Below are 18,356 nucleotides of genomic sequence, written 5' to 3' on the forward strand. Positions count from 1 at the left end.
TGCCCATAACATCTAGCCACAAAACCCAGCAGGAATCATGTTCAAGAAAGACACGGGCCACTAGGGACTAGGCGCTGCGGGTCTTAAGGGGCCTGAGCAGAGACTCACTTGCTCTGAGCTCTAGCACAGGAGCAGGAACGTGAAAAGCAACAGGGAGGAACTAAATTGACTAACTTCAGGGTGAGGGCTGGATGTGCTGGCAAACATTGTTCCTTTGCTGAGTTTTCTGCCAAATCAGAGTTCTCCATTAACCTGGATAAAACTGTTCTTCCTGCTCTGGTGACTACCTGGGACTGCACCCAACTCGGACACCCGGAACAAACTTTTCAGCAGCTTTTCTACACAAGCGGACTTGGGCTGTAGATGTTCCTAAAACCTCTCAAAGGTCCATGAATCCCAGATAAGCTACAGCTACCCTCGGCGTGCCCTGTCCCTCTTGCTAAGTGGCCCCAAGCCCAGCACAGGTAATCCCAGGCCGTGCACAGGCAACAGCTGATCATGGCCTGCATCAGAGCCCCTCTCAAGAGGCCCCAGAACATACCTGGTGGCTGGCTTCAGGGTACCACCCAACCAGCTTCACAGACAACACATTCAAACAGCTGACTTGCCGGCCACCAGAACCCTGGTAAAGCAACTTTCATTCCATGGGGGTCAGCACCCCCACACAATGGCTTGTCCATTGTAGTCATGGCCACTCTTCCAAGCCAGTCAGCCTGAGGGTCAATCCACCCACTAACATGCCAACAACAATCAAGGCTAACCTACCACAGGAGGGCACCCACACAAGAGATATCCCTGGAGTACCTGCTCAGGTGAGCAGGAAACTACACCACTGGGCCCCACAGGACACCTACTACATAAAGCCAAAACCAGAAGATGTAGCAGAGCTACCTAATACATTGACAGAAACATGAGGAGTCAGCCAAAATGAGGAGTCAAATATGTCCCAAATGAACAGGACAATACTCCAGAAAAAGAACTAAATGAAATAGAGACAAGCAATATAGCTTTTGCAGAGTTCTAAACAATGGTTATAAGGATATTCAGTGACCTTAGAGTAAGAATAGATGAACTCAGAACTTCAACAAAGAGAAACATAAAGAACCAGTCGGAAATAAAGACCACAAAAACTGAAATTAAAAATACATTAGAGGGAATCAGCAGCAGATTAGATGAAGCAGAGGACTGAATCAGAGATCTGGTATACAAGGTAGCAGAAAACACCCAAAAGGAACAGCAAAGAGAAAAGTTTTTATAAAATGAGAATAGTTTAAGGGACCTCTGAGACAACATCAAACACCAATCAATATTCGCATCATAGATTTTCAATATCTTGCTCTCTCTCCTTCTGGTCTCCTGTTTGAAGAAATAATGACTGACACTTCCCTAACCTGGCAAAGGAGACAAATATGTAAGTCCAAGAAGCACAGCTTCTCAAACAAGATAAACAGGCCCACACCAGGACACATCATAATTAAAATTCCAACAGTTAAAGGGAGAATCTTAAAAGCAGCAAGTGAAAAGCAGTTATGTACATGGAGCTCCCATAACATCATCCGCTGATTTCTCAACAGAAACTTTGCAGTCCACAAGTGACTGAATTATTCAAAGAGATGAAAGGCAAAGATCTACAACCAAGATTACCCAACAAAGCTATCATTTAGAAATGAAGAAGATATAAAGAACTCCCAGACAAGAAAAAGCTAAGAGTTCATTACCACTAAACCAGTAGTATAAGAATTGTTAAAGGACTTATTTTAGAAGAAAAAGTAAAAATATGAATAAGAATATAGGAAAGAAAATTCCGACAGAGGAAAAAACAGTAAAAACAGTGGATTAACCAACTATAAAGCTAGTGCAAAGGTTAAAAGGCAAAAGTAGAAAGATCCTGTGTAATTACAACAATAAGGGATACATACAAAACCTCAAAAAAATTAAAAAATGACACAAACATGGAGGGTATAAGTAAAAATGTTAGTTATTTTAGAATGTATATGAACTTCAGTGACTATCAACTTAAGATAGACTACTATAAATATAGCTTGGTATATATGAAGCACATGGTAACCACAATCCAAAAACCTATAGTAGGTATATAAGAAAGAGAACGGAATCCAAACAAGATGTTAGAGAAAGTCATCAACATACAAGAGAGCAAGAGAATTAAAAAGAGAGAACTACAAAAACAAACAAAAATTAATTAATAAAATAGCAATAACTACATACCTATCAATAATTACTTTAAATGTAAATGGCCTAAATGCTCCAATCAAAAGACATAGGGTGGCTGAATGGATAAAAAAAAAAAAAAAAAACCCATCTATACATATGCTGTGTATAAGAGACCCACTTCAAAAATTAAGACACACAGACTGAATGTAAAGATCTCAAAAAAGATATTTCATTCAAATGGAAACAACAAAACTTAGGTAGCAATACAATACTTATGTCAGACAAAATAGACTTTAAAAGAAAGGCTATAATAAGAGACATTTCATAATTAGGAATCAGTCTAACAAGAGGATATAACTCTTGTAAACATTTACAGACCCAATATAGGAGCACCTAAACATATAAAGCAAATATCGATGACATAAAGGCAGAGATCAACATTAGTATTAGGGGACTTTAACACTTCATTGACATCAATGAATAGATCATCTAGACAGATGATCAACTAGAAACAGTGACCTTAAATGACACATTAGACCAGATGAACTTAATTTATATATTTAGAAAATTTCACCAAAAGCAACAGAATATACATTCCAAGGGAGACCACATGTTAGGCCACAAAACAAGTCTCAATAAGAAGACTGATATCATATCAAGCATCTTTGATTACGATTCTATGAAATTAGAAATCGATTACTAGAAGAAAACTGAAAAATACATGAACACATGGAGAGTAAATAACATGCAACTGAACAATGAATTGGTTAGCAATGGGATCAAGAAAGAAATCGAAAGATACCTAGAGACAAATGAAAGCACAATGACTCAAAATCTATGGGACATAGCAAAGCAGTCCTAAGAAGGAAATTCATAGCAATATAGGCCTAACTCAGAACAAGAAAATTCTGAAATAATCTAACCTTACACCTAAAGGAACTAGGAACAAACAAAGCCCAAAGTGAAAAGGAAGGAAATAATAAAGGTCAGAGCAGAAATAAATGAAATAGTCTAAAAAAAAAACAATAGAAAAGATCAGTGAAACCAAGAGCTGGTTCTTTGAAAAAATAAACAAAATTGATAAACCTTTAACCAGACTCAAGAAAAGAAGGCCCAGATAAAGAAAATCGGGAATGAAAGAGAAGTGACAACCAACACCACAGAAATACAAAGGATTATTAGGAAATACTATGAACAATTACATGCCAACAGATTAGACAACTGGAAAAAGTGGATAAATTCCTAGAAACATACAATCTTCCAAGACTGAATCAGGAAGAAAATCCAAACAGACTGGTAACTACTAACGAAATCGAATCGGTAATCAAAAAACTCCCAACAAACAAAAGTCCTGGGCCAGATGGCTTCACGGGTGAATTTTACCAAACACTCAAAGAATAATTAATACCTATTCTCAACTATTCCAAAAAAATTGGACAGAAGGGAAGACTCCCAGACTCATTTTATGAGGCCAGCATTACCCTGAAACCAAATGCAGACAAAGGCATTTCAAAAAAAATTATAGGCCAATACACCTATGAACGCAGATGCAGAAATCTTCAACAAAACACTACCAAACCAAATTCAGCAATACAATATCCACAAATTAACATGATACACCGTATACACCAAATCAAAGATAAAAATCATATGATATCAATAGATGCAGAAAAAATCATTTGACAATGATCCATTTATGATAAACACTCTCAGCAAAGTGGAGATAGAGGGAACATACCTCAAAATTAATATCCATAAATCGGTTGCATTTTTTGCATACTAATAACAAACTATCAGAAGTTAAGTATACAATCCCATTCACAACTGCATCAAAAAGAATAAAATGCCTAGAAATAATTTAACCGAGGAGGCAAAGGACCTCTTCTCAGAAAACTATAAGACACTGAAGAAAGAAATTAAAAAGACACAAATAAATGGCATGATACATCATGCTCATGGATAGGAAGAATTAACTTCATTAAATTCTCCATACTATCCAAAGCAATCTACAGATTCAGTGCAACCCCTAAGAAAAGACCAATGACATTTTTCACAGAACTACAAGGAATAATCCTAAAATTTACATGGAACCACAAACGACCCCGAATAGCCAATCTTAAAAAAAAGAACAAAGTTGGAGGTATCATGCTAACTGACATCAAACTATACTGTAATCAAAACAACATGGTACTGGCATTAAAACAGACTCATACAGCAATGGAACAGATTAGAGAGCTCAGAAATAAACCCATGCCTGTACGTTCAATTATTCTATGACATAGGAGGCAAGAGTGTACAATAGAGTAAAGACAGTCTCTTCAATAAATGGTGCTTGGAAAATGGGACATACACTTGCAAAAGAATGAAACTGAATCATTTTTTTATACCGTACACAAGATTAAAGTCAAAATGGATTAAAGTCTTAAATGTAATACCGAAACCAGAAAATTCCTAGAAGAAAACATAGGCAATAAACTCTTTGACATCACTCTTAGTAATATATTTTTGGATATGTCTCCTTGGGCAAAGGACAGAAAAAAACAAATGGGACTATATCAGACTAAGAAGTCTTGCATAGTGAAGGAAACCATTAACAAAACAAAAAGACAAACTACTGACTGGAAGAAGATAGTCGCCGATAATACACTGGATAAGGGGTTAATATACAAAATATATAAGGAATTCATACAACTTAACACCAAAAAAAAATCCTATTAAAATATTGGCAGAAGACCTGCAGACATTTCTCCAGGGGACATACAAATGGCCAATAAACATGAAAAGATACTCAACATCACTAATCATTAGGGAAATGCGAGTAAACCCACAATGAGCTATCACCTCGCACCCATCAGAATGGCTATCATCAATAAGTCAACAAACAAGTATTGGCGAGGATGTGGAGAAAAGGGAACTCTTATGCACTGTTGGTGAGATTGTAAACTGGTGCAGCCACTATGGAAAACATTATAGAGATTCCTCAAAAAATTAAAAACAGAACTACCTTATGACCCACCAAGTCCACTTCTGGGTATTTATCCAAAGAAATCTAAAACACTAATTCAAAAAGGTATATGTACCCCTATGTTCATTGCATCATTATTTAAAATAGCCAAGATATCTAGGTGTCTACCAATAGACGAATAAAGAAGTGCTGCCTATATAAAATGTAATATTTTTCTGCCACAAAAAAGAATGAAATCTTGCCATTTACAGTAACATGGATGGCCCTAGAGAATATTATGCTAAGTGAAATAAGTCAGAGAAAGACAAATACCATATGATACTTATACGTGGAATAAACAAAACAGAAACAAACTCATAGAGAACAAACTGATGATCACCAGACAGGAAGGGGTGGTGTTGAGAAAGGTGAAAGGGATTAAGAAATACAAATTGGCAGTTATAAAAAGTAGTCACAGGGATGTAAAGCACGGCATAGGGAATGTAGTCAATAATATTATAATGATGTCAGATGGTACTAGATTTATCAGGGGGAATCACTTCATAAGCTATATAAATGTTTAGTCACTGTTTTACACCTGAAACTATTACAATATTGTATGTCAATTGTAATTGAAAAATTTTTTTTAAAGCAAGGGAATGATAACCACAAATTTCAGAGACTTTACCTCTAGAAGTGAAGGAAAATAAGCACATGGCATATCCAAGAGAATCAGAAACACTCTCATTCTGAGTGATGGGTTGGTTCCTCAATGTTCATAGTATTGTTATGCTTTCTTACATTATATATTCTCTGTAAGTCTCAGGTATTATATATTACAATTATTAAGACCATTAAACTTGTAAAAAAAAAAAAACAAGTATTGATGGCTTACCAAGCTTTTCAAATCACATGGCAATTGCATTTAGGGATGTGCTATTTATTCTTTCAACTGTCATATTTCAGTGATTCTAAGACATACCTTTTTTTACATTTTATCACCTCTGAAATCAGATGCACCTTTTAATTTATGGCAGCTTACAACTGCTTTTGACCCAGCAGGTTGATGTGACATAGTTGTCATTGCCTGTAAATATAGTCACAAAGATGTCTAATTAACTTAGGCATATGGTTACTACTTCCTGCATTAAATTTAATTACAGTTCATAATTGCTTCAAAAATTAAACTGTTGTTCAGTGCACCGACAGTTATTGTATGTGCACAGAAATAAAACAGCATGTTACATAAGTTTAACAAATACTTTCAATAAGTATAAAATTAAAAATTCTAATTGGTAAGTGAATATTGTGTCATCGTTTAATAAGAAGCATTTTTGTCTTGGAAGCACTTAAAATAGTGGTGTATCTTAAATCCATTGTCTTAGAGTCAATGAAATGTAGTATAAATGACTGTATACTCTCTGCTCTAGATAATTCTAAAAATAAAAATTCCTTGCTTATGTTATTATTGTTTTCTAATTTATTCTTTTCCAATCTTTTTTTCCTTTCACAAATGGATATCATTTACCGTTGGACTTCAATATCTCTCCTTGAAAAACAATGCTGTTGACTGAAATCACTTTGGGTGGACCAAATTTCCTCCTTGTTGACTGCTCCTGAATGATCTCTTCCAATCCCCCAATCTGCCTCTCTGGCCAATCAAACCTTCTTCCATGTGTGTACATCATGCTGCTCTCGTCCTCAACTTCCCCTCTCTCTTGCTGACTTCCTGGAAAAAGCAACGGAAGAGTCCTGGGCGGAAGGAGGCTTCTGTATGCTAGTGAAAAAGAACAATCTGTGTCAACGGAAGGTTCTTCAACAACTTTGCTGCAAAACATGTACATTCCAAGGCTGAGCTGCCATCCTAGATTTCTTTGTTTCTGTAGACTTATAGATTACTCCATATTATTATTAAAAAGAAAAAGAGCAAAAAAAAAAAAAAAAAAAAAAGCAAGCCACCTTTCTCTTTCTTGCTCTCTTTCTCTCTCTCTCTCAAATTTGTGCAGGGAGATGGTGAACTGTTTTGTCAGAACTTAAATGGAAAAAAAAAAAATAAACCTACAACAAGCCTACCTTTTATAACTGGGTGTTTAGTGCTAAACAGCCAGAACCACAGAGACAGTATTGTATGACCAAAGCATTTTATGCCAAAATTTGACGTTAAAGTAATGATTTGATTTCCTGCCCTGGTTTTGAAGGTCCATTTTTTTCCTTTTGCATTTACTTGCTTGTTTCCCCTCTGAGACGCCTAAAAGTACCTTTCAAAAAATCACAAGAGCAGACATAGATCAAAATGAAACAAAAAGCTCTTGCATTAGTCATCTTTCATACTTGAGTCCATCATTGGGAGAAATGGCAGAAAACTGGACCTAAGGGCATTAAGAACATCCTGTAGACTTGTGTTCAGTGTCATTTGTCTTAGTTTTTCACAGTTGAACATTGATACTTTCCACATATAATTTACTTCATGATTATGTGGTTTTGGCATTATATTCACTTGATAAGTCTGCTCCACTGGTTTCATCAGATAGACGCTGCTACTGGCTTTTCCATTGTAGATTGGGTTATTTTACACACAGCTGGTCAAATGGGATTGCTCTGCATAGTCAAATTGGTGATGGACAGAATGCAAAGTTACACAAAATAGCTCAGACTGATCCAGCTCCCCCGAAATCCAGAGTGTTCACTTCGTAGACCCTGCACAATCTCTTGGTGCTATCTAGCCATTATCCCCATAGCATTTTTTTAAAGGCCATCAGAAATTCCATTTACTGTGGTGGGAAGCATTTTGGATGTGATACAGGAAATTTTTTCCTGGAGTCAAAAGTTTCTAAAAGGTCCTGTATTTTCTAAGAAATGGAATTTATTTAAATAATATTTAAGCTCGTGCCCAAGTTGGCCGGGAAACATTTTTCAATGGTGCTTATTAGAAGTTTTTTTTCATCTTCTCATTGTCAGAAAATAAAACTGGAAATTGAATATGGGCGGCATGATTGTACCCTCCTGGTTCTGTTATTTTTCCCACTCCTCTGTCCCTCTATAACTGTGCTATGATACACTTGTACACTGAATGTCATTGAGATCATCTGTTTTCTTGGAACTATCTTCACTGGTTTTCTGTGACTCCCTAAACACATCCTCGAATCTTGCAGATCAAATTATGTGGAAATTATTTTGGATCAGTGGTCAGAAATGAGGAAGCCTGATAAATCTTTTTGCCAATTCTGCATTTCTCTGTTTAAAGGAGGACAGACTGATATCATGTTTCCTCATTTTTCATATCAAACTCCATTGGTGACCTCATTTGCTTTGCTAGTGACCAGCCATCTTACAGGCTTTATTTTTACTTCCAAGATGTCACTGGCCTCACAGCTGAGAAGAGGAATGATATTAATATAGATTATGCTAGGAAGGAGCTGGGAAGTACATGCTAAGGTCCCCATTTATGCAACAAGCTAGTAAAAAGACTACCTTGAAAATATTCCTAAGCATTAAAGTTAACATCCAACCCCAGGTGAATAATAGTCTAATGACCCTCTTAATTAGCAATGTAGTGATACTGAGTCACATAATGATTCATAAGTAACTAGGGAATCGACTGATTTGCTGAGCAATTTTCCTTCTCATGACCCTGCAGGCCCTTCTGACCTAAAAAAGGCAAGTTAATCCTGGGTAGGGCATATACAGTCTTGCATTTAAAGGCACAGTCTTTAAGTGGACAAATGTAAGCACAAGCCTAAAGCAAAGTCAAGCAGGTGGCGAAACCAGATTTACCTGCAAAGAAATCCATTTAATGGAACGATCCCATAATATTTGAGGCACAAAGATAAAAATGATAAATAACAAAAGATAAAAATAACCGTCAATATGACAGCTAAATTCACTGGGGTCCACCAATGCGTGTTCCATTTCCCACTGACCATGCAGGCGCACATCGTGGAAATACTGGTTTAACTACTAGTGTGTTACTGCCTCGTTTATCTACAGATTATTAACTAGAACATAATGCTTTCAAAGTTTAAGTTAATGTTATATATTATGTATAAATATATATATTCATAATGAGATATATGTAATGGATAGTACAAAGTTTGAAGACTTAACAAATGCTCTAACCTTCTAGAGACAAAAGTCCTATCTTCTGTTTTCTTTTGTCTATTTTTAATTAGTGATTCATTGTTAAATCCAAATTCACTTTTACTGAAAAATACTGTACATGTGTAAAATGTTCAGTTGTTTTTTTGTAAAATATAGTAGAACGGTTGTAATTGATACTGGCCAAAATCAATGTTATTCCATATTTTATTTTTTCTATTAAATTAACCTAAGTTCCTGTTTATTTGATCTGTCCATACCCATGTGTAAACGCCTCTGAAAGGGTGAAGTAATGAGAAACTTCTGTTTCCACATAGAAACTGAATATGAAGAAAAGGGTAGAGAGGAATGAAGCATGTAAATAAGGTTGGAAAAGAAAGGTTGAGCAGAGGTGGGAATTGAAAAGGAGTGGGGAAGTAACAGTAGTATAAGAAAGGACCAGTTTAGGTCTGGTCATGAATGTATATCAAATTCCATTTTTAGAAAGGTAGTGAGAAAAATCCATAAAAGCTTGGTGCAGTTTCTATCAGATGGTGTAGATGCCCTCTCCACATATGGGCCATCTGGGCCTGCTCTTTTCCTGGGCTTCCCCAGGCTGTGGACTACTGCATACTCACCAGTGGGTTGTACAGAGGGGTGGAGACCACAGGGCTTGGCACGAGTTAGTGGTTGGTGTGAAAGCTGTTAAAAGATGGCCTTATACATTTTATTGGTATCCTACATAAAACTGATAATGGCCATATCCTTGGATGCCTAGAAGATGCCTTTGTCTAAAATCTCCAGTATAGGCCACAAGGTGGGACTGAATAGTTACAGGGAAAAACAAAACCCACACAATGGATTACAGATCTTTTTGAATCCTGCTTGAGTTGCAATCTCTAGGCTTAAAAATTTAATGCATGCCTTCTAGGAACAGAAATGAGAAATCAGTAAAAGCAACAAACAAATTGAGTTCCAATTATGTTTAAAGATCTGGGGATACAAAAAGGTATAAGAGAAATCCCCTGCTGTCATGAAGTCCTATTATAGGGAGGGGAAGAAACTAATCTTACTGGCCACTGTGCTGCACAATATGGGAATATAGAGTATATACGTACTAATATAAATATATCCTCTCTTAATTCTCAACAAAAACTCTAGAGCATAGGTCCATGTGTTATCCTGTTTACAAATAAGAAAGCCAAGGCATATGGACTTAAAATAAACTGAGATTACATAGCCAGACCCAAAATAATAAAAATCAAATTTAACAGTAAAATAGCAGTAAGTAGTGAATTCTAAACCTCAAATAAATGGAACAGTAAGTTATTAAGTTCAGACAAGCAGAAATTCCTTTGAATTGGACCATTTGGGGTAAGTTTCCTAGAGCAGGTAGAACTAGAAGATGGCTAAGGCTTAACTAAGAAGACAGGAGTGTGGGAAGAATGTTGCTGGCAAACTTGCTGCATAAGATGTTCAGGGAAACAAGCGAATTGTTTTAATGTTCTTAATTAGCCCATTTCTACGAACGACAGTGAGTGAACATTTGATGGGCTAGTCAAGAAGAATCTACATTTTTATACTTTCCAGAAGACTGCCCATCCTCATCTCCTACATCCATGGAAGATCTTGCTAATAATTAGGATCATCTATGAATTGATTGGAATTTTCTCACTTCCCACCCCACCATCAGGAGCTTGTCATCATGCTGCTGAGTTCTATCAGACTGTTTTCCACTCAACAATCTACCCTTCATTTTGAGGAAGTCACAAATTGAGTGCTTGGTAGAGAAGAAGTGATTGCTGTAGCAACTACCAAATTAAAGTTTCTCAGTCAAGTGATAGCACTTCAGGCACATCTGGGCATGGAAATATTTAATGCCTCATCCCCCTCATGTAAAAAGACTATCATGCACTTAAATCATAATTACGCACGCATTCTTAACTGCTTTCAAATTATCATTCACCTTCACACAAAGGGCAATGACAGCATTGATGAATATAGAAAAATTGGAGGCAATTGTAAACTATGGTGTGGCCAGTTCAACACTCCCTCTTTCCACCCTCTAATACAAAATAGCAGAGGGCACACAAAGGCAAGCTGTAGCTCGACCTCATCTGACCCAAGCTGGGCCCTGGGCCCCAAACTCATGTCTCAATGACAGAAAGTATAAACCTGCTTCTCTTCCCAGGTCACATCCGTTTCCAAATGTTATTTTTGTTGCAAATCCACAAAATATGAAGTTCTCAGCAGAATACTTTGGACCGATTGACAAATTTAGTAGGGCATAGCCAAGATGGACTTAATTTCACCGTGGCTTGTCGGAACTACTTGGCATCAAGAAATGGGGCTGTAATCCATGTATCATGTCTACTCTTCATCATGAGAGGTGAAAATCTGGCCCAGAGTCAATTCTTGAGCAAGAAAGATGCAGTTTTGCAGCATCACTAAATCTCAAAGGGCCAGTCTGGGACCTGAGAATGCCAGCAGTTTCTTACCACTCTATACCTACAAGTGAGTTAGGATATTTGAGTATCTTATTACTGAAGGATTTTCTTAATAATGTCTTCTCTCTAAAGGGCCATTGTTTGGGGGCCTTGCTTTTTTCAGGTCCAGGTGTCAGGCAACAAAAGATATTTTGCATTCCCCACTAACTAGAAATTTCCTGAAACATTCCCTGAGGCCTGAATTGTGAGACCTTTCTGTATTTTAGAAAAGAATACATTATTTTAAGCATATAGTATTTTTAAGCTGACAGTTTTACTAAATGGTTTTATTTAATTTGGGCCATACCAAAATCAGAGGCCTATAGAGATTAACTTTCCTATGCAAGATTCACAGTTAATAAGGGGTGAGGGTGGGGCTGGGATTCAAGCCCACAACATCAACCATCTGCACAACACTGCCTCCCTTTTTAAGAGTGCCAGAAAATAATTCCATATTACATATGTTGCAAGGTGGGGGGTAAGAGTCTTTTCCCAAGTACAGATAGAAAGTGCACTGTATCCCTGGACTTTGCTTTTTCTTTTTGTGAGCCCAAGTTAATGCTTCCATAAATAAATACTAAGTCCTTGTTATATACCAAGGTGCTTCGTGCCCTTTTCAACCTTATAGTCTAATGGAGGACAGACATAAGAACACATGGCTATAACATGAAGCTATTTAAGTGCCTTAAGAGTCCAGAGGAGGGAGCTCACTTTACCAATTAAAGATTAAAGGTCCCATGCCCTTGCACAAGCTTTCTAAGGGCGTCCAAAAATAGCTTGAAACATTAAAAACAGAGTTGCCTCAAAAATGAACAAAAGTCAAATTATATTTACAGTCAGTTGCAACTCTTAAGGAATCACACACAATTACATTTAATGTAGAACAAAGGTGAATTTTAATATGTTTGATATGATTTAGGAACTACAGAGGTAGGAGAGCCTCTGGGATCTAAATATAACCCTGCAAAGGATGGAGAAATTCACTAGTCATGCTGGGAGGTGGGGGATTATAGTAATATATATTCTTGATCTCCTTCCTCAAGAGTCCCACCTATAGATTCAAATAGCTACTTGATATTTCCCTTCAGATGTCTAATAGACATTTCTAAATTAACATGTCCAATAGACTTGAGACTCCCCAGTACCCTAAATTTATTATCACCAAATGTCTGCCATCACAGTAAATGGTATTACACCCACCCAAAACCTAAGATTTGTCCCTTTTTTTTTGCCCCCAAATCTAATCTATTAGCAAGGTCCCATTAACCACACCTCTACCACACATCTCTAAATGGTCTACTCCCTACTTCATAGTTGTAATTCTGGATCAAACCACCACCGTCTCCACCCTGTACTACTGCAGGAGCCTCCTAACTAGGCTCCCTGCTTCTCTTGCCCTCCTTTCCTCCTTTTTCCCCTCCTTCCCCATCCATTCTCCACCTGGATAGCAGAGTGCTATTACAAAAACAAAAAGATTTCACCTCTCTGCCTATTCACTTGGAATAAAATCTGAACTCCTTACCTGAGATCTGCTGATCTCTCATGACCCCTCCCCACTTGCTCATCATGTTCTAGTCATACCAACTTTCTTTTTGTTCTTCAAACACAACTATCTTGTTTGTGTATCAAGACCCCTGCTCTTCACATGGCTGGTTTCTTATCAGTCTATAGGTCTTAATTCGAAAACTGATTCCTTGGAAAGCAGATCCCTCCACTACTCACCCCATACTTGCCCACCCTTTTTGGTCTTTTCACAGCACTATCACAACATGGCATTCGATGGTTCATTTATTTGTTTATGGTCAGTCCCTCCCACCACTACATCAGCACTATGAAAGCTAGGGCTTTGTCTATCTTGTTCACAGCTTATATGTCTAGCATAGTGCTTTGCTTATAAAACTTTGTGGAATAAAAAGACTTAAGAGAGAAATAACATTTTAACTGTCTTGAAAGATGAGCAAGAATTTGTAAATCAAAGGAGGCAAGGATGATGAAGAAGTAATCTCAAGAGATAAAATCTGTACAAAGACACAAAACCATCAGAAGGGTTATGAACTGACATGGCAGGGAATGGGCAGGGTAGACAGCTGGAAGGGGGATAAAAAGACCACTGAGGTCAACTTGTAAAGGCTCTTGGATGGGCTGTTGCTATTCCTTCACCTCCTTGTTATCAGTGTCATCAGTCCTCTTTCCAGAGAAGCTAACTGACTTATTCAAGGACCCCACGAAGTCAACCTCTGGCCTCCTACCGACATGTTCGAGAAGCATGCATTCAGACAGAATGCTGAGGAGGCTGTATTTGCTTCAGTCCCCAGGGGAATGATGGCTACACTGAGCCAATTAAATGTAAGGACAGGGTACTAAGCGGAGCTTAGCTGTCAGATGAGCTCACATACGGGGAGGCAGCCCGTAGCTTCTCTCCACTGTGATGTACATGGTCAGAGCAACAGATTTGGCAAGGCCTAGACTTTGGAACAAGGACCTGCTTAAAATCTTCTTTTCCTTCCAAGAGAAAACCTTCTAAGCTGTCATTACCAGAGAAGAGCAAAAGAAAAAGTGATGTGCTAGCACTTCCCATCCCAAACAGTGAAAACAATACTAACTCCCATTTTGAAGTACTTCCTATGTGCTAAGCACTGTGCTAAATGCTTTACATGGGCTATTTCATCCAGCACTCCCAGTAGCCTCATTTTATCCTCTTTCTACAAATAGGAAAGCAGATTAGCTAAATGCCTAAGGCACCACATTATTAAACGGATGATCTGGGTTAATTTAAGACAATCTGATATCAGAGACCCCAGATGGAGAAATACAAGAGCCAGGAAGATGTCTGTCAAAATAACTTTCAGCCAATGATCACAGAGCTTGTATCGTGGTTATAGTCGGCCCGCCATGCCCTCAGATTCCACATCTGCAATTTCAACCAATTGGGGACTAAAAAGTATTTTTAAAAGAAAGTAATATTGTAGCTGATGTGTACCATGTATTTAGACATACAATGGTTGTGGCTGTACTGAACATGAACGGACCATTTTTTCTTGTCATTATTCTCTAAACCAGCAGTCCCCAACCTTTTTGGCTCCTATGAGAATCTAATGCCTGATGATCTGAGGTGAAGCTGAAGTGGTGATGCTAGCACTGGGAACAGCTGCAAATACAGATGAAGCTTCGCTCACTGGTCCACTGCTCACCTCCTGCTGTGTGGCCCAGTTCTTAACAGTCATAGACTGGTACAAGTCCATGGCCCAGGGATTGGCGACTCCTGGCCTAAACTATACAGCATAATGACTATTCACATAGCATTTATACTGTATTAGTTATTATAAATAATCTAGAATGTGCATAGGTTACATATAAATACTATATCATTTTACATAAGGAACTTGGACATCCATCTATTCTGGTATCTACAGGAGGTCCTGGAACCAATCCCCCATGGATACCAAGGGATGACTGTATATATTTTAGCTAAAAATGTCTGGCCCACGGTGCATGTTATCTCTTGTGAATAATGTCCACCCAGGGTTACACACCATGGCCACACAGTGCTTGTGTAACCAAGCTAGGCATGGATATCAATATCATCATAAGACTTAGTAGTGACTAATAGGCCATGTGGGCAAAATAAATCATAATGGACCTAAGAGAAATGAGGCAGTAGCTGTTAAAAAATGAGGATGTGATGCTTCCTTTCATGCTAATTTTCCTTTATCTGAGAAGCCATCATGTGCATTCTCTAGCCCCAGATGAAATGAGGAAGAAATAGAATGGAGATACAAGGAACATGGAGAAACATTACAATGCTGAATTCCTCACATAATACAAATTCTGTGAGCTTCTTTGACGAATCTGTAAAACAGATTTTTTTTCAGATGGTATTAAACAGGATTTCCTTGCCACCCGAATCGTAACTGTTACAACATAATAAAAGCTAAACTATCAAGAAAATATAAGCTTTTTATTACACATAGGAATGTGATTTTTAATGGACTTTGATCTAAAGAGCCATGAATATGATAAAAAAAAAAGTCATTTTGACCATTTTGTCCTTCACCATTACTTTCCCTATCTTAGTTCTCACAATCCTGAGCCAAACTACTTCTCATCTGAGCTGTTGCAATACTCCTAATTAACCTCATTAAATATACACCCATTGTGTCTATACTCCATGTCTTCACCTTCTTCCAATCTATTCTACACAGCAGCCAGAGCCTTTTAAAAATTCAAAACTCACACAAGACTCCACTGCTTGAAACTCTCCCACGGCTTCATATTTCACTTAGGATAAAGTTGAAATTACTTTCCATGGGCATCAAGGCCATGGTCAATCTGACCCATCTCCCCCCCTCAAATCCATCTCATGCCATTATCTCCCTCTCATTTTCCAGCCACACTGACTTTCCCTGATTTATCTATTCTGCTTTGTGCCCTGGAACTTTCCCATGTGCCATTTGCCCTTCTTTAATGCTATCCCAATTCCTAATCATCTGTACCTGCCTAATATTTATTATCTGGATCTCAGTTTAAATATCACTTCTTCATTTCCTGAGCCCTCTAAACAAGGTTAGATCTCCTTATTATAAGTTCTCATAGAAGTCTCTACCTTACTTTCATACCAATGATACTATAAATATCTAGTCAATTATATGAGTATTTGTTTGATGTATGAATTCTCACTACAGTTTTCTCCATGGAGGCAAAATCCGTAAATGTCTTATATCTCATGAATCTACCAAAATGTTTCTTACAGAATAGGTACTTGATAACTCTTTGATCAATAAATGAGTAAGTCAATGAATGAATAACCGTTAATTAAATAAATTACTGGGAGGAAACAGCCCTACTCCAGAAAGTGGAAACACTAAGTTCTAAGCTTGATTATATATAACTTTAATATAGCCCTCTATGTGGCTACGCTTCAGTTTCCCCATCTTCAGCATCATCCCTGTGACCCTTCCAGCCCTTCTATTCAATGTAAAAAGATAATCCCAGAGGATTTCATGGAGAGTCTATCACTAGCCCTAAAACACAAAAACTCTTCAGCACAAACTCAATAAAGCTAATGCTTTAAGACCTTGCCACTAAAAGTGTGCAATGGCAACAGAAGCTGGGAATTGGATACTGTGGTAGCAGAGCTCTAAAGCGTCCCCCTAAGATTCCCATCCACAAGTTATTCACTGCTGTGAAGGAATTTTGCAGATGGAATTAAAGATTATTATCAACTGTCTTTAAATAAGGACATTATCCTTAATTATCTATGCGAACCCAAGGTACGGTCGGTCAGAGAAATGCAGAAGAAGGAGGCAGGGAAGGGGATCAGAGAGATTCCAGAAATGAGAAAGACTCAACCCATAGTTATTGGCTTTAAGGATACAGGAAGGGGAGGACAGGAGCAAGAAATGCATGCAGCCTCTAGAAATTAAGAACAATTCCCCAGGCAACAGAGAGCAAGGAAATAGGAAAATCAATCCTGAATTCTGCCATTGACCTGAATGAACTTTGAGCAGATTCATCACCAGAGCCTCCAGAAAGAATGCAGCAGCCTGCGATACCTTGATTCCAACTGGAGCAGTGAAGCAGCTGAGCCACACTGTGTTCAGACTTCTGAACTACAGAATTGTGAGATAATAAGTGAATGTTTTGTTAAGCCACAAAATTCATAGTAACTTGTTACAGCAGCAATAGAAAACTAATACATATTAGCTTATCTTCATAACTCCTGCCTGAGGGGCAGGCTTCTATTAAATACATGTATGAGGACCCACTATAATCATCTCAAGAGACCTCAGACAGTAGTTGCTATCTTTGTGCTCTCCCTCTGCCATGCTCCAGAATGTATCTCCTAGAGGGAGCTTTTACCACATGTCTGGTGCCCCATTTTTGCGGCTGCAGCACGGGGACACCCCTTGATCATCTAGCTCTAATGGCAAGCAGGGCATGTATTCCTGGGTCCAAGGGACTATTACAGAGAGACAGTTCATGGTTGGCTAATATCCCTAGGGTACCTATGCAGAGAGCAGATTGAAACACACACTTTCTGTGAGAGAAGCTAACGTGTTTGCTTGCAGCTTCATCCTGAGGGGCAGGCTTCTGGTTTGGCATACATCGAGGGGCCTACTTAGATGCTCAACTGGGACAGTGTAAACACCATCTTTACACTGTCCTTCTGCCTCATTCCAGGTAGTTAGTATCTCAGGGGCGGGGGCTTGTATACTTGTTGGCACCCTGATTTTTATTACTACCACCCAGGGAATACCTCCAGGGACACCTAACTCTGGCAGCCAGTGAGACTAATGCTTGTGGTCTCACAAAACTGTACAGATTTGCATACTTTAAAAGCTGCTGACTGAGCTTTTAAAGCTCAAGTCTGGCTTTTGGGTCTGGCTTCCATTCAGCCTGAATCTTGTGCTGTCTGAAATCTTCCCCTTTGAGACACTACAGCTCTTGGCCTACCTTAAACTACTGGCATCCAGTAAAAATAAAAATACCTTGAATAATCACAAAGGATTGAGAGACAATCAACAACTAGGTCAGGGCTGAATAATAAGGTTCATCTCCTATATACAAGATGACTTCTCCAAGACTAGAAGAGGTGGCTGTTTTATCATATGAATAGAAACCAACATAGAGAGTCAAGAAAAACAAAGAAACATAGAAACGTATTTCAAAAGAAAATACAA

At 38.1% G+C, this 18,356-nt stretch overlaps 1 protein-coding gene across 5 annotated transcripts in view; it reads left to right on the forward strand.

The window, feature by feature from the left end:
* Nucleotides 1-18,356, forward strand: part of PCSK5 (proprotein convertase subtilisin/kexin type 5) — a 396,723-nt gene that overhangs the window by 266,789 nt on the left and 111,578 nt on the right. The window contains exon 21 of one of the 5 annotated variants that reach the window (XM_039843922.1): nucleotides 6,856-9,455. The exons of the other annotated variants lie outside the window; for them this stretch is intronic. Coding sequence (XP_039699856.1) covers nucleotides 6,856-6,971 — 116 coding nt within the window. The 3' untranslated portion in view covers nucleotides 6,972-9,455. Of the gene's footprint in view, nucleotides 1-6,855; nucleotides 9,456-18,356 lie in introns of those variants that run through there. 5 annotated transcript variants of the gene reach the window in all.

This window comes from Pteropus medius, unplaced genomic scaffold (genome assembly GCF_902729225.1).
Source record: "Pteropus medius unplaced genomic scaffold, Ma_sr-lr_union100, whole genome shotgun sequence".
Classification (NCBI taxonomy): domain Eukaryota; kingdom Metazoa; phylum Chordata; class Mammalia; order Chiroptera; family Pteropodidae; genus Pteropus; species Pteropus medius.